Source organism: Phoca vitulina, unplaced genomic scaffold (genome assembly GCF_004348235.1).
Source record: "Phoca vitulina isolate PV1807 unplaced genomic scaffold, GSC_HSeal_1.0 scaffold1, whole genome shotgun sequence".
Classification (NCBI taxonomy): Eukaryota; Metazoa; Chordata; class Mammalia; order Carnivora; family Phocidae; genus Phoca; species Phoca vitulina.
This window is the reverse complement of record NW_022589704.1, coordinates 100,569,448-100,596,024: the sequence shown is the minus strand read 5'-3', so window position 1 is coordinate 100,596,024 and position 26,577 is coordinate 100,569,448. Positions and strand designations below refer to the sequence as shown.

Below are 26,577 nucleotides of genomic sequence, written 5' to 3'. Positions count from 1 at the left end.
AGGCCCTATCTGTATAAGCATATAAATGTTCAAAGAATTCAACATTTCTGTTACTCATCACATGCTATCTTCTATGTCTGTAATGTGATTTTTTCCAACAAAAGCAATCATGATTCCAACTATTAAAGAATTAGTAACAATCTACGTAACTTAATGCGTAAGAAATTTAGAGCTGTGATATTTAATCTCTATCTCATTTGGGAGGGTCTCCTTTGAATCTGCCTACTTGGAAAATTTACATTTAACAAATTAAGAATTTTAGTTAGAAACATATTGCCATTGGGGTGCCTGGGTGGCTCAGTCGTTTAGCGTCTGCCTTCGGCTCGGGTCATGATCCCAGGGTCCTGGGATCAAGCCCTGCATCGGGCTCCCTGCTCTGCGGGAAGCCTGCTTCTCCTTCTCCCACTCCCCCTGCTTGTGTTCCCTCTCTCACTGTGTCTCTCTCTGTCAAAGAAATAAATAAAATCTTTAAAAAAAAAAAAAAAGATTGCCATGAATGCCACAAAAAAAAATGATTTCATTTTAATGGAGGCTAATTTATGTAAGACTAAGATACATTAACATTTTTAAATATTTTACTTCCAATATTTTAATACTGCATTAATATTTTAACCTTTATGCCCAGTTTTCTCTTTCAGTCAAGTATCATGAATTAGATTTACATCTCAGTTTTCTGAGACACATAAATGAGGAAACTGGCACTAGATTTAAACTGACTTATAATTATGAAAACCTTAAGGAAAAAACTTTACAAATTAAAACATCAAGAAAATGAGGAACAAAGGCAAAAGAACTACCTGTAATCATTCTAATTAAATCCTTTTAAAAAAACTCCTCACTAATCAGATTAGTAAACATTATAAATCGGAAAGAACTTTATATTATGAACAGAGAGAAAAAGTGAAATGAAACAAAATACAACAGCTTAAACTTACTGGGTTGTCTGTGGAATCGTCAGCCAACTGTAAACCAAAATAGTCACGCTCAGTCAAATCAAGATGCTTGAAGACTATATCCAACAGAACTTGCCCCTGATCATGTTTCTAGAAGAAAAATAAAAGGAAATCAAAACTGGTAGGCAATATAGATTTTTGGCAATATAGGCAATTCAGATTTTTGAGCTCCTGAACTTTTGTCCTCTTCTATTAAATTGACAACCTCCACAACAATGACTTGATTAGGGATAAAGAGTTTACATGTTATATACTACTTAAAGATCAGTCTGACTTGGGGATCCTGGCTGGCTCAGTCAGTATGCAACTCCTGATCTCTGGGTCATAAGTTTGAGACCCACATTGGGTGTAGAGATTACTAAAAAAATAAACTTAAAAAAAAAAAACCAACACCACAGTCTAACTTTAGTTCAGATGGTGCAAAGAGCAATATAATAAATATGATGACATTGGGGTGCCTGCCTGGTTGGCTTAGTTAGTTAAGCATCTGACTCTTGATTTTGTCTCAGGTTATGATCTCAGGGTTGTGAGACTTAGCCCCGCTTCAGGCTCTGTGCTGGTGTGGAGCCTGCTTAAGATTCTCTCTCTCCCTCTCCCTCTGCCCCTTTCCCCCACCTCTTTCTTTCTCTCTCTCTCTCTCTCTCTCTCTCTCGCCCCCACTCTCTAAAATAATAATAATAAAAAAGATAAATAAATGGCATTAAGGAAAACCTTTGATTGAAATGGATTCTGCTTTCAGGCTATTATCACCATATTTTTGTAATTGTATATTATTGCCACATTAACTCATGCATATATCTTTATCATGTATCTTATTGTTTTTATTATTCCATTTAAATTATGACTGAAAAGTGATGCATTCCTGGTATTAACTGTCTTTGTAGGCTGTTAACAAGATGGTCACAGCAATTTCAAAATTCATACCAATACATGACAATGTACAAAAAAACAACCTTCTTTGTAAGGTTATCTTACAAAGAACTTTCCTTCATGTTTTATTGGCCAGGCTGATGTAATGTATGGTGATTAACATAACATAATAAAATAAAATTTAAAAAAAACTAATGATACACTATATGTTGGCTAATTGAACATAATAAAAAATATATATAAAAGAAAAAAAAGCTACTTGCAAAACTCATCAGTGGCAGAAAATATGTGCTTCAAAGAGTGCTTCACAATGGTAGTTGTCATTCAAATAACATGTAAATATTTTTTATACTGATGCAACTTACCTTCCCCCCCACCCTTCTCCCATTCTCCTTAAATTAGTCCAGGATGGAGATCAAGCATTAGTATTTTAAAAAGCTACTAAGCTGAGTCTAATGTATTCTTCTAGAGACAAGATGGAGTAGGGAGAAATCTACTCTCTATACCTCCAGCTAAGTGAAACAAAGAAACAAAAAACAGATTAAAAATAAGAAAACTCTGAAAGGTGAAAATAAAGTGGAAGCCTGGCTAAGGAACTCCTTTCTTCTTTTCATTCATTCATTCATTCATTTATTTTAAGATTTTATGTATTTATTTGACAGAGAGAGACACATCGAGAGAGGCAACACAAGCAGGGGGAGTGGGAGAGAAAGAAGCAGGCTTCCTGCTGAGCAGGAAGCCCGACATGGGGCTCAATTCCAGGACTCTGGGATCTTGACCTAAGCCAAAGGCAGACGCTCTCAATGACTGAGCCACCCTTCTTTCCATTCCTTTTCATTGAGGTAAATTCACATAATCTAAAACCAACCATTTTGTACAAATTAGTGGCATTTAGTACACTGACAATACTGTGCGAGCATCACTTCTATCTAGTTCCAAAACATTTTCATCATGCCAAAAAAATACCATTCCCATTAAAGAGTATTCCTCCCCACCCCCTGGCAACCACTAATGTGCTTCCTGTCTTTATGGATTTATCTATTATGGACATTTCATATAAATGGAATCAAACATATGTAACCTTTTGTGTGTAGCTTCTTTCATTTAGCATACTGTTTCCAAGGTTTATCCATGTTGTATCCACCCTTAGTTTCCCTTTTGTAATGGTTAAATAATACTCCATTATATGGATATATCACAATTTTTCAGTTGATGGCATTTGGATTGTTTCCACTTTTTGGGTACCGTGAATCACGCTACCAAGAACACTGTTTTCAATTCTTTTGGGTAGGTACAAAGTGGAATTGATGGATCATATGGAAATTATGTTTAACTTTCTGAGGTACCACCAAACTCCTGACTATAGCAGCTGTAGCAATTTACATGCCCACCAGCAATGTGTGAAATTCCAATTTCTCTAAATTCTTGTCAACGTGTGTTATTTTTTATTCTTTTGATTAAAGCCATCCCAGTAGGTATGAAGTAGTACTTCAATGTGGTCTTGATTTGCATTTCCATAAAAACTAATGATATTGAGGATTCTTTTCATGTGCTTATTGGTCATTTGTAGATCTTTGGAGAAATGTCTAATCAAGTTCTTTGCCTATTTTATTTTCTTTTGGGGGGGGAGGGGCAGAGGGAGAGAGAGAATCTTAAGCAGGCTCCATGCTCACCGTGGAGCCTAATGTGGGGGGCTCAGTCCCACAACCCTGAGATCATGACCTGAGCCAAAATTAAGAGTTAGACACTTAACCAACTGAGAGGCAGGTGCCTCTCTGCCCATTTTAAAAACTGGGTTGATAATCATTTTGTTGTTGAGTTCTGTAAGTTATTTATATTCTGGATACAAATATTTTCTCTCATTTGTAGGTGTCTTGATCATATACTCGGATACACAAAAGTTTTAAATTTTTGTGAAGCCAAATTTATTCACTTATTTCTTTTGATGTTATACCTATGAATTAATTGCCAAATCCAAGGTCATGAAAAATTACCTATGTATTTTCTCCTGAAAGTTTTATGGTTTTAGCTCTTAACATGTAGTTCTTTCACCTTTTGGAGGTTATTTTATATATGGTAGGTATATACCTAGATAGGGGTGCAACTTCATTCTTTTGCATGTGGGTATCCAGTTGTCCAAGCACCATTTGTTGAAGAAACTATTCTTTCCCCACTGAATATATCTTGGTAACTTTGTCAAAAACCTGTTGACCACATATAAACGGATTTATTTCCAAATGAATAGGTTATTTTCTACTCTGAGTCATCAGTTTTGTTTTCATCTGCCATACATCAAAGATTTAGTTCCAGAGATTCCTACAGCCCAGAAATGCCAATAGGCGCTGATGAAAACAGGCCAAGAAAAGCCTCCTTTCATGAGGTGCCTGGGTGGCTCAATCAGTTAAGCATGTGACTCAATCTGAGGGCTGTGAGTTCAAGCCCTGTGTTGGGCTCCACGTGGAGCCCATAAAACAAACAAACAAACAAACCTACTTTCCCTAGCCAAATGACCAGGAAAACGAGGGTTTCTTCTATTTTCTTTTTAAAGATTTTATTTATTTTTTTATTTGAGAGAGAGGGGGACAGCGAGAGAGAGAAAGAGAGAGAGTGCACACATGCACACGGGGGGCGGGGGCAGAGGGAGAGGGATTTAATCTCAAGCAGACTCTGCAACACAGGGTTCAATCCCACGACCCTGAGACCATGACCTGAGTCGAAACCAAGAGTCACATGCTTAACCAACTGAACCACCCAGGTGCCGACCCAACTCCTGCCAAATCCAATGGAAAAAACTGAGCCCATATCCAGTAGTGCCATGGAAATCAAGTAGAGAGCCTAGAGTTCTACATGCCTCCTGGTACTAGCTGGGAGCCAGTGGGAAGCCTAGTCTACTTTCTACTTTCCTTCCAAAACCAAAAGCAAGCTGCAAGACTCCTTAGTGGTGGTATCAGCAGTAACTGAGTATATTGTTGAACTTTCACTTTAGCCTCATGGTAACAGGCAGCGTTTGGCTTCCCTCACTAGTGGAGACAGCAGAAGGTGACAGGGAAGCCTAGACTTCCACTAACACCACCATTCAGCTATAGCACCTGGCATCTATGAAACAGAAAAAAGGAGCAGTTGGGAGAGGAGTTAACTATGAAACTTAGAAAAACAGAAAAGAAGAAAGAGCAACAGACTGGGAGAAACTAGCAAAAATACTCAAGGTACTAAAATGTTGTTACCAATATACAGTTGACTCTTGAACAACCGAGGGGTTAGGGGTGCCGACTTCCACCCCCTGCCCCACAGTTGAAAACCTGTATATAACTCTTGACTCCCCAAAAGTTTAACTAGTAATAGCCACCTGGGGACTAGAAGCCTTACTGATAACAAAAAGAGTCAATTAACACACATTTTATATGTTATATGTATTATATATAGTATTCTTACAATAAAGTAAGCTAGAGAAAAGAAAATATTAAGTTAAAAAAATCATAAAATAAGATACATTTATGGTACTGTACTGTATTTATCTAAAAAATTCTGCATATAAATTGACCCATGGAGTTCAAACCCATGTTGTTCAAACGTCAACTATACTACTGTAATTTGTATATATAAAACATAATAACAACAGCAACCATCAAAAAAAGCTATGCAAAAAATATACTCTCAAAAACACTGAAATAAAAGATTCTAAAAAATGTTCACATAATCTATTAGAAAGGGAAGAAAAAAACAAATTAAAAAATATAACGACAGAAAGCAAGTAATAAAATAGCACACCTAAGCTCTAACATATAATTACATGAAAGCACATGGTCTAAATAGATGAATGAAAAGGTAGAGATTAACAGAGCAGGAAAAAACCATGATCTACCTACTATTTAAAAAAAACTTAAAACTTAAAATATAATTATGTAGACTGAAAGCAAAGGGATAGGAAAAGCTATATCATGCAAACATTAATTTTAAAAAGTACACTTGAGAGCAAATAGTTTTACCAGATGGAAAAAAGGACATTAGAAAATATTTATGCACAAAACAACATAGCTAGAAAACAAATCAAATAAAAATAGAGTGGGAAGATAATTAGAAAATAGAAAACACAAATATAACTGGCAATGTCAAATATTTAGCAACTGCTAGAGTTATTAAATAGAAAATTAGCAAGAATATAGAAGAATTCAACAATACATCAACTAACAGGATCCAACTGACACGTATAAGACAGTCTCCAGCCAACATCAGAATACTCATACTTTTCAATTGTCGATGGAACATTCATAAGACAAGCCATATCCTGGGTCATTAAATAAACCTTATGAAATTGAAAACTAAAATCAGTGCTCTATAATCATAATGAAATCAATAAAAACAGTAAACAGTAACAGAAAGTTAAGAAAAAATTAGAAAGGAAACACTTGGAAATTAAAGAACACATTTTTCAACATTCCACAGAATAAAGACGACTCGGAAATAAAAAAGTACAATAACCTGGAAAAAAGAAAATGACATATCAAAATTTGACTAAAGTAGTGCTGAAAAGAGAATTTATGATCTAAATGTCTACATTAGATAAAAGGAAAGGTCTCAAGTCAATAGCCTGAACTCCCTCCTAAAGAAAACTAGAAAAAAAAGCAAAATAAACAGAAGGAAAGGAGTAAAATACAGGTAAGAGCAGAAATCTATGGAGGGGCACCTGGGTGGTTCAGTTGGTTAAGTGTCTGCCTTTGGCTCAGGTCATAATCCCTGGGGGTCCTGGGATTGAGCCCCTAGTCAGTCTCCCTAGTCAGGGGAGAGTCTGCATATCCCTCTCTCTCTGCCCCTCCTCCCTCCGCTTATGCATATGCGCTTTCTTCTCTCCCCCTTCCATAAGTAAATAAAATCTTTAAAAAAAAAAAATGAAAGAAATTTCTGGAAATCTGGTTCTTTGAAAAGATCAATAAAATTGAGAAACTTCTAGCAAGAGTGGTAAAAGAAAAAGAAGAATATACAAATTACCAATTATAGAATTAAAAGTAAGGATGACACTACACACTCCAAAAACATTTACAAGGTAAGTAACTAGAAGAAACATATCTACAATAAATCTATCTGACAATGTGGATGAAATAAACTAATTCCTCAAAAAGAAAAAACTACGGGGGCGCCTGGGTGGCTCAGTTGTTAAGCATCTGCCTTCGGCTCAGGTCATGATCCCAGGGTCCTGGGATCGAGCCCCGCATCGGGCTCCTTGCTCTGCAGGAAGCCTGCTTCTCCCCCTCCCACTCCCCCAGCTTGTGTTCCCTCTCTCGCTGTGTCTCTCGCTGTCAAATAAATAAATAAAAATCTTTAAAAAAAAAAAAAGAAAAAACTACGAAGCTGAAGGCAGACGTTTAACCGAGTCACCCAGGCACCCCGCATAATTATTTTTTAATGAAATTATACTTAAAAAAAAAGACCAAAAACCTCTTAAAAACAAACAAACAAGAACATCTCCCCAAGACTGAAGTCTCCTGGGCCTAATGATTTCACTGGAGAAGTCTTAAGAAACATTTAAATAAGAATTAAGAACAATTCTACTTGGAGTGCCTGGGTGGCTCAGTCGGTTGAGTGTCCCACTCTTGAGTTCAGCTCAGGTCATGATCTCAGGATCATGGGACTGAGCCCCGCACCTGGCTCCACACTTAGTGTAGAGTCTGCTTGTCCTTCTCCCTCCCACTGCTTGTGCTCTCTCTCTCTCAAATAAATAAATAACATCTTTTTTAAAAAAATTATATTAAAAAAAGAACAATTCTACTCAACCTACCGCCCCAAAATCAACTCGCTCTATGAAACCAGTATACGCAGACCCCAAAGCCAAAGTCCAAAAAAAGAAAACTATAAGCAAATATTCTTCATGAAAATAAATGCAAAATTCCTCAACAAAATATTAATAGATGGAATTGAGCAATCCTTAAAGGATTACACACAATGACTAATTAAGGTTTTCCAGAGATGCAAGGCTGGTTCGATGCTCAAAATCAACCAGGTAATGATGCCCTGAAAGCAGTTCCACTGACCTAGTCACCAGCAAAACAACTATTGCTAAGGAAAATAATTTAAAAAACAAATGAAAACACACACAAACCCCAACAATTTAATGTCTCAGGGAATTGTGGTAAGAGCATAAAACAAATGAAACAGCATTTATTCAAAAAACTGTACTAAATCTTGGTAAGAATAGAGTCTGTGGCACTTGAGCCATGATCCACTTTCTCTCTCTTCCTCCCAGGCCAATACTATGCAAGCTCCGTTCCAGTGTGGCCAACAAGATGGGAATTCCTCTATTCTTAGATCTTAGTCAAGGGATACAGAATCTCCAGCATTTCTCATGCATCTCAACTCCGTGTTACAGATTTTAAAACAGAGGATGGTGTGGACAAAAGTTGGAGGCCTCAACACAGCCCTAACTCACGGGGCAAAAACTAGACTCAATCACAGAAAGTAAAAAATACTGAAGCCATAACATAGATGTCTTTGCCCAGAGTCAGAAGAAAGAGTAAGGAAACAGCTGATGGAGAACCTTGACATGTGTCAAAATCCCCAGTAGGCAGAACAGTGACTGCCAAAGAAGGCAATAAAAATATATTTGATAATTGAATAAGTGAATGACAAAATGGCCTACAGAAAAAAAAATGAAGTTTATATGGCTTTCAAGTTCCTTTGCAAGCATTCCTGGTTCTTCAGTTTTTCTGACTTCATAAGAGGACCAGTTAAATAAGGCATTTGAGAAAATCTCTAAAGCACAAGGGATAGTGCATCTTCACAGAAACTTACTGGAAACAGTTCCTTTAAAGATGAAGAAATTGTTCCTAACAGAACTTATCTAGGTTTATCACTAGACCTTTAAGTCAGTAACAACTGCCAGGCGAAACTGAGATTCCTGTTGGCAGGCCAAGCACAAGGACAGATGTGTTAGACAAGTTTATAAGAAAACACCAAGCAGCAGCACTACAAAACCTATGGCAGAGAAAAATTCTTTGGAGGGTAGTACAGTAAAATGGAAATAATAAATAGGCCATGTCCTTATTTGGCCAGTTAGTATGTAGCCTTGGGTGAATTCTGTTTCTACCTAGGCCAATTTCATCAACTCTAACCTATAGGAATAGACTAGGTCATCTGTGTATTGAGGGAGGAAAGGCCAAATTTAGGCTTCCTGCTTCAACCATAGCTAAGTGTAACTGATCCACTACACCCACCCACCTACCTACACATATACATGTGTGTGTATATCTTCACGGCAGAAAAAAAAGGATTCCACACTTTAAAATGTCTGAAAACAACTAAATTAGATGATCTCTGAGATCCCTTACTTCTAAAGATGCTCTCCTGAAGATGAAAAAAAGGAATGTTTTCACATAAGAAAAAAGACAATTATGTAACAAGTAAGCAAGTTGAAACACTGAAGGCCTGCAGGAAAGAGTTATTTCCATAATGTTTAGGTCAAAGGCATATTGCTCTTAGAGGATGGACTTTGATTATATCCCTGGATGAAGCATACACAATGGAAAAAGATTTTCATTAGGAGTCTAAAGTGAGCAGAGATTCTTAACACACAACATAAACTTTAAGAGGTAACATAAACACACACTGATTTTGACAAGAAATGGAGGTAACTTATTGATGGAAAATGTAAAACTTAGTAGGGCTTAAGGTTTCTTGTTTTTTCTTTTCTTTTTTTTTTTTTTTTAGATTTTATTTATTTGTCAGAGGAGAGAGAGAGTGCACAAGCAGGGGGAGCAGCAGACAGAGGGAGAAGCAGTCTCCCCGCTGAGCAAGGAACCTGTGGGACTCAATCCCAGGACCCCAGGATCATGACCTGAGCTGAAGGCAGACGCTTAACCAACTGAGCCACCCCGGCATCTCAATATCTTCTTTATTCTGCCTGGAATGAATTTATAAAACAAGAGGAGGGAAACAATATTATGGTACTCCAAATATAAACTATGCCTTCTACAGTTAAAAAACTGCTTTTTTTTTTTTCTATACAGAAGTCAGAAAAAGGTTTTGCATAAAGAGAAAGAACCTCAAGAAGTAAGAATTATGGCTAGCAAAGTGAGTAATAATTAACAAGAGAGATAGCCAACACTTACTGAATACTTGCTATGTCAGACACTATTGTAAGTGAACGTGTATTGATTCATTTAATTATCATAACAACCCTATGAGGTAGGTCCTATTAAGACTCTTTGAAGATGAAGAAACTGAGACACAGAAAACAAACACAGATTTCTAAAGATCACACAGGTAGTAGCAGAACTTATATTCTACCCAGATTATCTGGCCCAAGAGCCTATGTTTACAGCCACCATAAAAATACTTTGTTTTATAGAATTATTTTGCCGTTATCAACAATGGAAGACTACTTATACTTTGTCTTCCCACGTGAAGGGAACATTTTTTAAGCTGAAAATACACAATTGCTTTGTATAACCCATTTAAAAATACCAACTTTCCTTTCCAGCAATATGGCAGAGTAGATAATCTAAGAACTCTCTGCAACAAAATCCCTAGAGATGCTGGATAAAATGTAATAAACATTCTTTTAATTTGTACAGCTGGGCTGAAAAGAAGCCTAAAGCATGGAGAAAGGAGGAAATAGAAAACTTAAAAGCTGTGCTAGGACTACCATGGAAAGGCTTGTTAAAGAATGAGGAGTCATGTTGCCTGGATGACTAAGTCGGTTGAGTAGCCGGCTCTTCAGTTCAGCTTGGGTTGTGATTTTGGGGTCGTGGGATTGAGCCCCAGGTCGGGCTCCTCGATCAGCAGGGAGGAGATTCACTCCTTTTCTCTCTCCCCCTACCCCCGCCCATTCATGTGCCCATGCGTGCTCTCTCTGTAAAATAAATAAAAATTAAAAAAAAAAAAAAAAAAGAATAAGCAGTCTAAGTTTATCACACACAGGTGAGACAATGAGTAGGACATGGGCTCAAATAAGGTGAGATACAGGACTAAGACTTTCCCACCAAAACTCCAAACTTGGATGGTGACATTTATTAATGAAAGGCAGACTAAGGGAGAAAAAATCCTCCCACCAGCCCAGGATGAAACTAAAGAAGTTTTTCTGCCTCTACCTGGGATCCAGATGAAGAGGAAAAGTCTACCCTGAAAATTCACAAACACAAGGCTGCCCTCACATGGGTCTAAAGTTTGAGTTTATACCATCTTTTGCTTGTAGATTCCCAAAGGTGAATAATTATGATCAAATATTAGTCCAGGGTAAAAACAAAACATCCTTCAAGGAACACATCTTTAACCCAGACTACAGATGATTCCCAGAGATAACGCTTATCTGAAAACAAGGTCACAATCCAAAATTATAAAACACCAGTGGAATCAAGAGCAAAGGTCAGGAAAGCTGAATTACATTCCTTTTAAAACTTCAAATAAAAGAACTATAAAAACTATAAACTTAAGGAGTAAAAGCATTAAAAATATAAAAGGATTTTCTCTATCCAATACAAATATTTACTATAAAAAAGCTAAAATAATTAAGACAGTGTGGATTGGCAAAGACAGATGAAAAGATCATTAGTATAGGGGGAAAAGGCCAGAAAACAGACCCACACAAACTTTATTTCCAACAGACTACTACTAGAGGGCACTGGGAAAAGGAAGTTCTTTTCAGTAAGATGCCAGTGAACACCAGATATCCATAAGGAAAGAATAAAAGTTAGCCCAAATCAACACTTCACCATACTCCCAAATTACTTTGGGAAAAGTAATTACTTTGAAAAAATTAAGGACATGCAAGCCTCTAACAAGACTAACAATAAAAAAATTAACAACAAGAACAAAAATGCAAAATAGAACCACATAGAGCATACGGACCTAAAACTATGAAAGAAAATCAGTAAGGCACATACAGCATTACTAAATCTGTTAAGTTCTAACCTTCAAAGAATACATAATCTCCATTTACCTGAACTATTTCAAAGAACAGAAAAGCAGGGAATGTTACCCAATTACTCTTATTCTAATTCAAGAGGGAATAATAACAGTAAAAGAACATATAAAGGCAAATCACATTAATGAATAGAGATGCAAAAATCTCAAAAAAAAAAAAAATACTAGCAAACAATTTGGCATCACGACAAAAAAAGATTCAAAGATTTTGTGGAGGATTTAATATCACAAAAGCTATACACATAATTAATAATTTAACATTAACAGAACGAAGGAGAAAAAGCACACAAATAACTCCTGACTCAAAGCGGGAAAAAGTAAAATGAAACTACATAAATTTTGCTGTAACAAAACACAAAGAAGGGCATTAGATAAAAGGGGGTCAATTCAAAAAGAAAATATAACATTCATAAATATTTACTCACCCAACATAGGAGCACCTAAATATATAGAGCAAATACTAACAGACAAAAAGGGAGAAACAGACAATAACACAATAATAGTAGGGAACTTTAATACCCCACTGGAAAGACTGATCAACCAGACAGAAAATCGATAAGGAAAGAGCAGCCTTAAACACCACATTAAACCAGATTAACTCAGTAGGTATATACAGAACATTTCATCCAAAAGCTGCAAAACACACATTCTTTTCAAGTGCACATGGAATATTCTCTAGGATAAATCATATGTTGGCCCATAAAACAAGTCTCAATAAATTCGAGAAGACTAAAATCATATCAAGCATTTTCTAGCCTCAACAATATAAAACTAGAAATCAATTACAAGAAGAAAACAGGCAAAAACACAAACACGTGTAGACTAAAAAACACGCTACTAAACAAACCATGGGTCAACAAAGAAATCAAAAAAGAAAGAAAAAATACCTTGAGACAAATGAAAATGGAAACATAACTTTCAAAAATCCATGGGATGCAGCAAAAACAGTTCTAAGAGGAAAGTTGATAGTGATAAAGGCCTACCTAAAGAAACAAGAAAAATCCCAGATACACAATTTAATCTTACACCTAAATGAACCAGAAAAAGAAGAACAAAGAAAGCTCAAAAAGTTAGCAGAAGGAAGGAAATAGTAAAGATCAGAGCAGAAATAAATGAAACAGGCGCCTGGGTGGGCTCAGTCCTTAAGCATCTGCCTTCCACTCAGGTCATGATCCCAGGGTCCTGGGGTGAGTCCCGCATTGGGCTCCCTGCTCAGCAGGAAGCCTGATTCTCCCTCTCCTCTCCCTCTGCCCCTATACCCTCCTTGTGCGCTCTCTTGCGCTCTCTCTCTCAAATAAATAAAATCTTGAAAGAAAGAAAGAAAGAAGAAAGAGAGAGAGAGAGAAAGAAAGAAAAAAAGAAAGAAAGAAAGAAAGAAAGAAAAATGAAACAGAGACTTCAAAAAACAATAGAAAAGATCAATGAAACTAACAGGCTCTTTGAAAAGATATAAATCTCTAATGAGACCCATGCAAAAAAAAAAAAAAAAAAAAAAGAGGGCCCGAATGATTAAGTTACAATTTACCCTGTAGGAATAAAAAGGATAACCAGACTACTACGAACAAGTATGCCAACAAATTGTAAAACCTAGAAGAAATGGATAAATTCCTAGAAACAATGACTTACAAAGATTGAATCACAAAGAAATAAAAAATTTGAATAGACTAATTACAAGTATTGAAATTAAATCTGTAATTTAAAAACTCCTAAAACCCTAATACCATGACCAGATGGCTTCAGAGATGAATTCTACGAAACTTTAAAAAGTCAGTACCTAGCCTTCTCAAATTATTCAAAAAAATGAAGAGGAAGGAATGCTTCCAAAATCATTTTATGGAGCCAGATTTCCCAAAACCAAAATGAGACAAAGACACCACCAAAACAAACAAAACAAACATGTTGATATCCTTGATGAACACAGATGCAAAATTCCTCAACAGAAGGTATCAGCAAACTGAATTCAACAATATATTAAAAGGATCGGGGGCGCCTGGGTGGCTCAGACGGGTTAAGCGTCTGCCTTCTGCTCAGGTCATGATCCTGGGGTCCTGGGATGGAGCCCCACGTCGGGCTCCCTGCTGAGCGGGGAGCCTGCTTCTCCCTCTCCCTCTGCCTGCCGCTCCCCCTGCTTGTACTCTCTCTCTAATAAAAAATTTAAAAATCTTAAAAAAAAAAAAGGATCATAACCAGGACTAAAATGGGATTTATTACAGGGATGCAAGAATAATTCAACACCTGTAAATCAATCAAAGTGATGCACCACATCAACAAAGGATGAAAATCATATGGGCATCTCAGTAGATGCAGAAAAAGCACTTGACAAAATTCAACATCTACTTATGATAGAAAGTCTCAACATTAAGTGGGCATAGAAGAAACATACATAATAAAGGCTACATATGAAAAACCCACGACTAACATCATACTCAATGTTGAAAAGCTTTTCCAAGATAAGGATTAAGACAAGGATAACCACTCTAATCTGTTACTGAGCTAGTATTTTTAAAAAAGGCAGAAACAACCATCCAAAACAAAGTGAAATCAGGAAGCCTAGCTATTCAAAAATACTAAAGTCAGTTTCCAGCCCTTATGCTTTCTAGCTTCTAATTTAACCAAAGGAACAGATGGGAATGAAAAGTGATACCAGGGTCCATGCAGGCTGGAAATACAAGAGACCCACAAACTTTATACTGGTAAAAGTAAATAACAACAACAACAATCATACCATGCAGAATGGCACAGAAAAATACAAGAAATTGAAAAGTAAAAGTACAACTTGCCTACCTGGTCAGAATTCATCCTACAATGTGGTCTAAGAACCCCAAGTGAAAAAATACAAGAGATCCTGGGATGATGGTACCCCCAACTCACTGGCAAAAGCACATAAAAGTCTTCTCTGGAAAAAAAGCAATTTTCAACCGGGACTCAAACAGAGATTGGCAGGCAGAGAAAATATAAAATATATGACCTAACTATATGCTGTCTCCAAGAAACTCCAAATATAAAGGTTTGTTAGGTTGAAAGTAAATGATGGAAAAGATATAAGATGTAAACATTAATCAAAAGAAAGGATGAGACTCTCAAATAAATAAATTAAAAAAAAAAAAAAAAAAAAAAAAAAAGAAAGGATGAGTGTCCACATTAATATCAGATAAAATAGACTTATGAGAAAAAAAAATTTACCAGAGACAAAGCAGACATTTTAGAATGACAAGAGTTAATCCACTACCGGGATACAAAAGTCCTAAATGTGTAACTAAAACAATATTGATAAAGAAAAACAAATGTTAAGATACATTTCTCAGTTTCAAAACTTATTATGAAACTATGGAATCAAGACAATATTGTGTTCATATAAGGGGAGACACTGGAATAGAAGAGAATATAAAACTGAGAGTCCAGAAATAAAGTCTTACATTTACTGTGGACTGGTTTGTTACAAGGGTGTCAAGACAACTCAAATGGGAATGATTTTGTCCTTTCACACTCTTACACCATACACAAAAATAAACTCAAAATGGATTAAAGAGGGACGCCTGGGTGGCTCAGTCGGTTAAGTGTCTGCCTTTGGCTCAGGTCATGATCCCAGGGTCCTGTGATTGAGCCCCACATTGAGCTCCCTGCTCAGCAGGGAGCCTGCTTCTCCCTCCCCCTCTGCCCCACTCCCTGCTCTTGCTTGCTCTCTCTCAAATAAATAAATATAAAATATTTTAAAAAATGGATTAAAGACCTAAATATGTGACCTGAAACCATAAAAATCCTGAGAGGACAGGCAGTAATTTCTCTGACATCAGCCGTAGCAACATTTTTCTAGATATGTCTCCTGAGACAAGGAAATAAAAGCTAAAATAAACTATTAGGACTACATCAAAATAAAAAGCTTCTGCACAGCAAAGGAAACAATCAACAAAACTAAAAGGCAACCTACTGAATGGGAGGCTGTATTTGCAAATGACATATCCGATAAAGGGTTAGTATCCAAAATATTTTAAAAAATGATACAACTCAATAGCCAAAATAATCCAATTAAAATATTGGCGAAAGATGTGAATAGGCATTTCTCAAAAGACATACAGATGGCCAACAGACATGTGAAAAGATTCTCAACATCACTCATCATTTGAATGCAAATCATAGCTAAAATTAAAAAAACACTCTCTCCTGCTCTCTCTCTCAAAAAGGATACATGCACCCCTATATTTATTGCAGCATTATTTACATAGCCAAATTATGGAAGCAGTCCAAGTGTCCACTGATAAGTCAATGGATAAAGAAGAGGTGGTGTGTACACACACACACACACACACACACACACACACACACACACACAGGAATATTATTCAGCCAGAAAAAGGAATGAAATCTTGCCATGTGCAACAACATGCATGGTGCCAGAGCGTATAATACTAAGTGAAATAAGTCAGAAAAAGACAAATAATGTGTGATTTCACTCATATGCAGAATTTAAGAAACAAAACAAATGAGCAAAGGGGAAAAAGAAAGAGAGAGGCACAAACCAAGAAACAGACTCTTAACTATAGAGAACAAACTGATGGTTACCAGAGGGGAGGTGGGTGGGGGGTGGGGAGTGAAACAGATGATGGGGATTAAGAGTACTCTTATTGTGATGAGCACCTGGGAATGTACAGAATTGCTGAATCACTATGTTGTACACATGAAACTAATATAACACTGTATGTTAACTAGACTGAAATTAAAAACTTAATTTAACACTATATCTAAAACTAATGATGTAATGTATGGGGATTAACATAACAATAAAAAATTTAAAAAAATAAAAATAAAAAAAAATAAACCAGGGGCGCCTGGGTGGCTCAGTCGGTTAAGCGTCTGCCTTCGGCTCAGGTCATGATCCCGGGGTCCTGGGATCGAGCCCCGCATCGGGCTTCCTGCTCCGCGGGAAGCCTGCTTCTCCCTCTCCCACTCTCCCTGCTTGTGTTCCCTCTCTCGCTGTGTCTCTCTCTGTCAAATAAATAAATAAAAATATAAAAAAAAATAAATAAATAAATAAACCAATATTTTTGGTAATTACGAATAAAGCTGCTACAAGCATTAATGGGCAAAAAAAAAAAAAAAAGAAGAAAAAAAAAAAACTTAATTTAAAAAATGGTGCTGGGACAAATGGATATCTACATGCAAAAGAATGAAATTGGATCCCTACCTCTCGCCATATAAAAAGTGAACTCTAAGTGGACCAAAGGCGTAAAATTAATAGTTACAACTATAAAAGACTCGGAAAAAAACAGGAGTAAATCTTTGTGACCACGGCAAAGGAAATGGTATTTTAGATAGGACACCAAAAGCACGTGACAAAAGCAAAAAAGAAATTGTAATTCATTAAAGATAAAAACTTCTGTGTTTCAAAAAAGGATACCACTAAGAAAATGAAAAGACAACCCACAGCAAGAGAGAAAATATTTGTAAATCATTTATCTGATGAGTGACATGAATCTAGAATATATAAAGAATATATAAAAAGGCAAATAATTATAAAATGAGCATGGAATTTGAATAGACATTTCTACAAAGATATACAAAAGGCCAGTAAACTCATGAAAAAATTAAAAAAGACAGGAAAAAAATACAGAAAGCAAATACCAATCAAAGAAACCTGATAGGTTTCTTTCTTATATCAAATAATATAGATTTTTAAAAACATTGCTAAGTATCAAGAAAATCATTATATTATGTAACGATAAAAGGTGCAATTTGCCAAAACAATATACCAATTCTTAACTTCTATGCACCAAATAGAGTAGTTCCAAAAATACAGTGTAAGCCACAATAAAAAAACAAATACCACCTCATACCTACTAAGATAGCTATAATTTTTTTAAAAAGTGGAAAATAACAAGTGTTGGCAAATACATGGAGAAATTGGAGCTCTTACACATTGTTGGTCGGAATGTGAAACAGTGCAGCCACTATGGAAAACAATTTTGCAGTTCCTCAAAAGCTAAAAAAATTATCGCATGATCCAGCATTTACATTCCTGGGTATATACCCCACGGAATTGAAAACAGGGACTTGAATAGATACTTGTATGCTAATATTCATTGCAGCATTATTCACAAGAGGTGGAAGGTGAAAACAACCCAAGTGTCCATCAACAGTTGAACGGACATACAAAATGTGGTATATCTATACAATGGAACATTTTTCAAGAATAAAAATGAGTTCTGATACATGCTACATGGAATCTTGAAACATTATGCTAAATGAAACAAGCCATACATAAAAGAACAGATATTATATGATTCCACTTAGATATCTAGAATAGGCAAATCCACAGATCTGGTGTCAGGGGAAAATGGGAAGTTACTGCTTAATGGTTACAGGGTTTCTGTTTGGAGTGATGAAAAAGTTTTGGAAACAGTGGTAATGACTGCAAAGCAGTGTGACTGTAATCAATGCAAATGAACTGTATACTCAAAAATGGTTAAAGTGGTCAATTTTATGGTATATATATTACAATATTCAAAAATTAATACTGCAATATACCAAAACCCACTGAATTGTACAATAAAAAAAGATGAACTGTACACTTTAAACATGGAAGTATATCTCAATAAAGCTGTTAAAGCATACACAGTATAAAGTTGACAGGTCCTACAAAGAGGAATTCACAAATATTTCCCACGCAGGAGATTTTAGCAAAAGTCAACAAAATTACTGGCAAACCATAGAAAGAGTGAGGTTAAAAACCGGAAATGTAAATGATCAATAATTATATGGGAAACACCACCACCAAAGCACAATAAAGTGGTAGATGGTGAACATTCTTGTCTTGTTTCCAGTGTTAGGGGAAAACTTTCAGTATTTCATTTCTAGGTACGACGTATGCCTTAGGTATTTGTAAATATCTTTTAGCAGTTTACGGAAATTCTTTGCTATTTCTAGTGCACTGAGTTTTTGTTTTTTAATACATTGGGGAATTGATCACATGGATTTTTTTCCTTTATAGTTTACATTCTCGAAATTAACCTAACTTGGTATAAACACATAAAGAGTATTTTTGTATATGCATATATAGTTTTAATTTGTTAATAATTTGTCTGGAAATTTTGCAAATTTTGTTCATATTAGTCTATAATACTCCTTTATTATATAATAATCTAATTAGCTGTTAATATGAAAGTTATGCTGGTTTTGCAAAATGAGTTGTGAACTGTTACTTCTCTTTTTATTCATTGGAAGAGTGAGATTGGTGTTATTTTTTTAAATGCTGAAAAAATTAATTAGTGGAAGGTAAAACCACAATACTACAACACAAGCATCAAAATGGCTAAAATGTAAAAGTATCAAATGTTGTAATGTAATGAGCACTGGGTGTTATATAAGACTGATGAATCACTGAACTCTACCTTTGAGGCTTATAGTACACTATATGTCAATTAACTGAATTTAAATTTAAAAAAATGGTAAAAAAATAATAATAATAATAAAAATACCAAGTGTTGGTGAGGATGTAGAACACATGTAACTCTCAAAAACTGCTGATGGAAGTGTACATGCAAATACAACCACTCTGGAAAACTGTTTCACAGTATCTGACCCAGCTTTTCCACTCTTAGATATTTGCCCAACAGAAGTAGGTATATATATTCATGAATATATATATGTGTAAGAATTGTTTAGAGCTGCAGTACTCATGGTAGCCCCACAGTGTAAACAAACCAAGGGTCCAAAAACAATGGATTGGATGAATTCTGGTATACTTGTACAATGATATCTCACTATCTTTTGTTTTATGGCAAACACACCAAAATATTTTTTAAGAAGTATTAATACCTCTCATGCTTCTGTGGGTTGATGGGCCCAGCTTTGGTTCTTACTTGTGGTTCCAGTTAGACAGCAGCTAATAAATTCAGCTGAAGTTTGACAGTACCGTGATGTACAAAATGGCTCACGCACATTGTTGGCAACTGGTACTGACTGTTGGCTAAAATATCAGCTGGGACTGTTAACGAGAGAGCCTACATATATGGCCTCTCCATATGGTATAGACTTCTCACAGCATGACAGCTGGATTTTGAGACTGTTCCAAGAGTGTGAGTCCTAAGAGACCCAACTAGAAGGTGGAAGGCTTCATGTTACTGGTAGTCACAAAGAGTCTCTTTACTGCCATAGACAAAAATGAATCACATAGACCAGGCAAAATTCAGGGGTGAGGAATTCTGCAACAGTGTGAATTCTAAGAGGTATAGTCCACTGGGGGGCCAGTTTTGGAGAATAGCTACCAGAAATGGAATAGTATACAGAAAAGGGGGGAGGGTAGTTAGGTTGAACTATATATGAAACTGCTGACACTGACTTACAAAAACAGCAATTTCAAATGATTTATTCTAATAACAGTAAAAAACAAACAAAACTAATCTGTCAGTCTGGTGACCACTTTGGGCAAGTAGTGAAAAATAACAAGAAGGAAGTACAAGGGATGCTTCTAACATATTGGTAATATTCTATATCTTAATCCAATGGTGGCTTCACAGAAGATTTCACTTTGTAATTCTTACCAATCTTACATTTAGATTTTTTTTAAGTAGGCTCCACGTCAAATGTGGGGCTTAAAATCACGACCCCAAGATCAAGAGCTACATGCTCTACTGACTGAGCCAGCTAGGTGCCCCTAACATTTGATTTTTATTGTATATGTTATATTTCAAATAAAAAGTTACTTCTGCTCCTCATGACTACCAAAACCCTCAATGAAACACCAATTTATACTCATTTAGACTAGGAAAATTTTCTGTTTTACCAAGGAAAATTAGCAAGTAAAGTGGCCCAGTGGGGACTCTAACGTATTTTTTTTTCTTTTGAAGATTTTTTATTTATTTGTCAGAGAGCGAGAGAGCACAAGCAGGGAGAGCAGGAGGCAGAGGGAGAAGCAGGCTCCCCGCTGAGCAGGGAGCCCGATGTGAGACTCGATTCCTGGACCCTGGGATCATGACCTGAGCCGAAGGCAGACGTTTAACCAACTGAGCCACCCAGGTGTCCCATCTAATGTATTTCTTGCTGATGCACTCAAAACTTGCAAATTTTACTCTTTGCATAGTAGGAAGCCCCTATTTCAAAATTAGTCCCTAAAACATCCTGCTCTCCTTCTTTGCTTTCCTTTAAAGGTGAACTAAAATAGATTTTTTCACAGAGAGATGAGAGATCTGTGCACTGGTCTGTCTTAATTTGGTCATTCTCATTTTTCCAGTGTTATTAACATGCAAATGCACAATGCAAACGATCAACTTAAGAAGAAATGTCTGTGTATGGGGGTGTGCTAAGGGGCAAAACAAAATCTCTTGACTCTTATCTTTCAAAAGTAAGAATACCCAACTGGTAGAAAACTGCAACTATAAGAAGATTCTTTCAAAAAATAAATGTATTAGTCAAAAAATTTTCATTTAACACTAACTTTAGAGCACAGTTTCTCAACCAACTTTGGCACTGATGACATTTTATGTCAAATAATTCCTGGGGGGGGGGGGCGCGTCCCATGTATTACAGAATGTTTAGCTGCATCCCTGATTTCTACCCACTAGATGCCAGTAGCTCCTACCCAACTGTGACAACCAGAATGTTTTGACATTGCCAAATGTCCCTGGCCGGGGGGTGGGGAAGAAGGTACAAAATCAGCCCCATTTGAGAATTATCACTGTAGATGTACACGGGCTCAAAACCTCTTCCTAAAGACACTTATAAAACTATAGATTAGTTTCTCATTCATTTTTAGAAAAATATTAAACAGAAAACCTACTCTATGAGTGAGAACATTAAATATAATACAGCTGGGATCTAACATGGATTGTGACTATGTCCCATTTAGTATATCCAATGAATAAACAGGAAAATGTCCTCTATAAATAATGGCTAATTATAGAATGTTAATGAGGCCAAGGCAGGCTTCAGTCCCTCCCAACTGTATTTTTCTATAAAGACAGAGACTACATACATCCAAATCATCTTGTGTACTCTTGTAAGATACAGGCTTCTGAGCCCCAAAACAGACCTATGAAATTGATGTATGGAGGTAGCAATATAAATTTCTAATAAGCCTTCCTTAAGAACCCACCATTAAATTCCTATGCATACAAAAATATAAGAAAAAGAGCACCATGGACTACTTATTTCCAATCTTTTGTGACCACAACTTTTAACATATTTTTAATCTGTGTCACTGATCAGAAGATACAGAGAAGAAACAGACCAGTCAACTGATAGCAGATGGTGAGGAAGATAAAAGCATCAGTTTCAAGAGTCAGAGGGCCAGGATTGCATCTACCACTTACTTGGCCTGTAGCTATGAGCAAGGCACAAACTCCCTGGGTTTGAATTCTCTGTGAAAAAGAGAAAATTGTCATACCACATTGTTATTGACAAAAAGAACCAAAAACAGATGTGAAAGCTCCAAGGAAATAATACAGCATGATTATGAAAGATTACTATTATCTGACAGATATTAGTACAAAGCTACAACTAAGAAGAGAGCCATATTCAGTAAAATTATCCAATAAAATATTAATTTGGATATATAAAAGAAACCTGTTCCTAAAGAAACATATCCTAAATATTATTTAAACAATAAAAAGTAAAAGCATATTCATGAGGTATCTACGTTAAGCAAGAGAACATATTGACAAGCAGGAAAATTTCTACAGATGAGAAGCTGAGAGTCAGTCAAGTGTCACTTTATAGAAACAAGTATGAAAGTAGGAAAGATCCTATACAACTACCAAAGAAAAACTTGCTCTAGTATAATATAGCTAAGAAAAGATTTATATTCAATTTCTGGTGCAGACCAACATGAAATAAGCACACTAGAAGCTAAATTTTCTCACTGATTACAACTAAAGACTCGAGATAAAAATATATAAAGCAATTATATGAGTGATCCACAAAGTAAATTACAGCAGGCAGAGTGGAGAGGCAAAATCACAATCTGAGGTATGGTGAACTTGCCAGGTTTTCTTTTGTTCCCCTTTCTTTAATTTTCTTTACTTAAAGCTTTGACTCAAAGATGGGGCTGAATTAGGTAACTGCACAGGAGGCATGGGCAGCAAAAGAGAAAAGGGAAGCCCAATTTTCTGATAAGAGAACCAAAGAAGGAGCCCTGTGAACTGAAGAGTGTGTGAGGGGGACACATTTTTCCTCTCTACCAGCTTTGCCCCAGGGACAGCCCCAGTCATGTAATGGCATGGCCATGGTGATGATACTGTGGGGACTAAAACTCCCAAGAGAACACCCATCTCTGCATAGAAGAACCAGAAAAAAAGGTTTCAAAAAGAGTAGGGAGTAATCTCTGCTTGTTTGTTTTTTATACTTCACTTTTCTCTCAGCACTACACTCTAAGGCAATCCTACAGGACTGCCCAACACAGAAGGACTGCACCACACAGAAAAGAACCGCAACCTTCTGGCCAGAGTTAATTATGAAAAGTGGCTACCAGAAGCCAGAAAACGTGGAGAAAAGCCTGCAAAGTATAGGAGAATATAAATCAGCATAAGTCCTGGGCTCCTGCCAAAGCTGTGCATGTGCCGAATACACACAAAGAACCACAGCAGTGACTGAGAACTGAGCTATAGCGTCAGCCTCAAACTAGCCCTCCAATGCTGCATGCAACGTCAGACCCAAAGATCATAGGCTTTGGAACTGAATTCATGTTGGAACCACTACCCCCTAAAAGGAGAAGAATTTGAGTACTGGGTTAATCTCCCACTAAAATAACAACAAAATTTCTAACAGGACACAGAGTCTCGTAAGATTTCAAAATGTCCAGGATACAATAAAAAAATTACCTGGTACACTAAGAACCAGGAAAATCTAAACAATTTTTTTTTTTTTGAAGATTTTATTTATTTATTTGAAAGAGAGTGAGTGAGAGAGAGAGGGAGCATGGGCAGGGGGAGGGGGAGGGGGAGAAGCAGACTCCCCGCTGACGTAGGGCTTGATCCCAGGACCCTGGGATCATGACCTGAGCCGAAGGCAGACGCTTAACCGACTGAGCCACTCAGGCATCCCTAAACAATTTTCAAGATAAAAGACAGTCAATTGATGAATACTTTGAGATGATTCAGATGCTGGAATTATCAGGCAAAGACTTGAACATGCATAATACAGACATCCTTCATGAGTAAGAAAAGTGTACACTCTTAAAATGAAAGAATATACAGAAATTCAAGAAAAAAATATATACATACAGATACACACACACATATATATATAACTGGAAAGTCAATTTAAAGGTGATGAGTAACATCAAATCTGAAAAAAAGAGAAAGTTTTCATAAAAAATGAACAGACTCAGGACAAAATTTAAAATTCACATTACCAGAGTTCCTGAAGAAGACGAGAAAAATATTTGAAAAAGTAACGACTGAAAAGTATCCTAATTTGTTCAAAGAAATGGATAAATTTAAAGATTAGAAAATCTCAGTTAAATAAAACCAAGGCCAGATCCATCAAAATCAAAATGCTGAAAGCTAAACTCAATTTTTAAAAAATTTTAAAGGAGGGAATATTTTTAAAATATGCATTTCATATAGGGAAACAATAATTTGAATGACTGCAGAGTTTGGATCTATGGAAGTGGGGCACCTGGGTGGCTCAGGCAGTTAAGAGTCTGCCTTCAGCTCAGGTCATGATCCTGGGGTCCTGGGATCAAGCCCCTCATCAGGCTCCCTGCTCAGCAGAGGGCCTGCTTCTCCCTCTTCCTCTGCCGCTCCCCCTGCTTGTGTACTGTCAAACAAATAAAATCTTAAAAACAAACAAACAAACAAACAATGGAAGTCACAAAACAGCTAAACTACATAAAGTACTGAGAAAAATGAGCTATCAACCTAGAAATCTATATCCACTGAAAATATTCTTCAAGTATAAGACAACTCAAAACATTGTCACACAAAGGAAAATTAAGAGAACTTAAGAAATTCTTCACTTAACTGAAATGAAACTACAAGAAAATCTGAAACTTCAAGCAAAAGGAATGGTAAATATCAAAAACTATTTTCTCCTACTACATTATAGGGGCACCTGGGTGGCTCAGTTGGTTAAGCATCTGCCTTCAGTTCAGGTCCTGATCCCGGGATCCTGGGATCGAGCCCCACATCAGGCTTACTGCTCAGTGGGAAGTCTGCTTCTCCCTCTCCCTCTGCGTCTGCCACTCCCCCTGCTTGTGCTCTCCCTCTCTCTCTCTCTCAAATTAAAAATAAAATAAATTATATAAAATATGCATTACTGTTGAAAGTAAAACTTAAGCATGTTTGGGAGATTTCATTCTATGTAAAATTAATACATATGACAACCATAACCAAAAAAGGGAGAGGGAATAGGGAACTGTATGGATGGAACTGTACAGTTTTACTTGAAGTAGTAAAACATGAAATCTTAACCGACTGAGCCACCCAGGCGTCCCATTGTTTTAAATTATTTTTATTTTTTTTTTAAAGATTTTATTTATTTGTCAGAGAGAGAGAGAGAGAGAGAGAAAGAGAGTACAAGCAGGGGGAGTGGCAGGCAGAGGAAGAAGCAGGCTGCCCACTGAGCAAGGAGCCCAATGAGGGACTAGATCCCAGGACACTAGGATCATGCCCTGAGCCAAAGGCAGATGCTTAACTGACTGAGCCACCCAGGCACCCCGTAAAACATGAAATCTAAATACATTGTAACAAGTAGGTATATATATTATAATCCATACAGCAACCTTGAAAAAACAACAAATAAAGAAAAAAGATACACCAAAATTGAATACTAAAAATATTGAAATAATCCAAAGACAGCAAGAAAGGAAGAAGAAACAAAAAACAGAAGGGACAAACAAAAAAACTTAAAAATGGAAGGACTAAATTGAATGAATTCAATAATTTCATTACATTTAAATTAAAAGACGTTAACTGTCAGACTGTATTTTTAAAGAAGACCTGATTATACACTGCCTACTAGATTTCCACTTTAATATAAAAATGTACACACATGAAAAGAGAATATGCAAACACTACTCAAATGGAAGATGAAGTGTACAATCGGACAGGGTAGGTGTCAGAAGAAAGAAAATGACCAGGGATAAAGACGGACATTACACAATGATAAAAGAGTCAACTCACCAAGAAGAAATAACAATCATAAACGGGTAATACAATAAGAGAGGTGAAACTACATGAGGTGAAACTAACATAATCAATACACAAATGTTCAATCATAAAATTATAGTTGAAGACTTTAACATTCCTCCTTGAAAAACTGATAGAGCAAAGGAAAGACAGAAATCAGCAAGGATGTAAAAACACTATGAATCAATAACCTTACTGACATTTATAGACCTCTCCACACAAAAAGAGCAGAATGCACTTTTTTTCCAAGGGCTATACCATTCACCAAAATATGCCATAAACCTTACAAAATTTAAAATAAACCTGACAAAAGCGAACCTTATCAAATTTAAAAGAACTGAAATCATACAAAGCACATTCACTAGACATAATGGAATTAAAATAGAAATTAATAAGAGAAAGGGGATTGAAAAATCCTCAAATATCTGTAATCTGACATACATGTAAATAACCCATAGGACAAAGAATTATCAAGAGAAATTTTAAAATATTTTGAACTGAATGAATATGAAAATACAACATATGATACTTGGTAGGATGTACAGCTATATCAGTGCTTGCAGAGATATTTATAGCATTAAATGCTTATATTAGAAAACAAAGTATTTCAAAATAATAATCTACATGCTTCTTCCTTGAAAAATTAAAAGAGTAAATAAAACCAACATGAAAGAAGGAAGAAAATACTAGAAATCAATGAAATTGAAGAGATAAACAACTGA

General features: G+C 36.2%; 1 protein-coding gene across 5 annotated transcripts in view; it reads right to left on the bottom strand.

Moving 5' to 3' along the window:
• PTPN4 (protein tyrosine phosphatase non-receptor type 4) overlaps positions 1 to 26,577 on the bottom strand; it is a 230,079-nt gene that overhangs the window by 140,352 nt on the left and 63,150 nt on the right. For all 5 annotated transcript variants that reach the window (XM_032412092.1, XM_032412078.1, XM_032412100.1 and 2 more), the window contains exon 3: positions 936 to 1,043. In XM_032412092.1, coding sequence (XP_032267983.1) covers positions 936 to 1,043 — 108 coding nt within the window. The remainder of the gene's footprint in view (positions 1 to 935; positions 1,044 to 26,577) is intronic.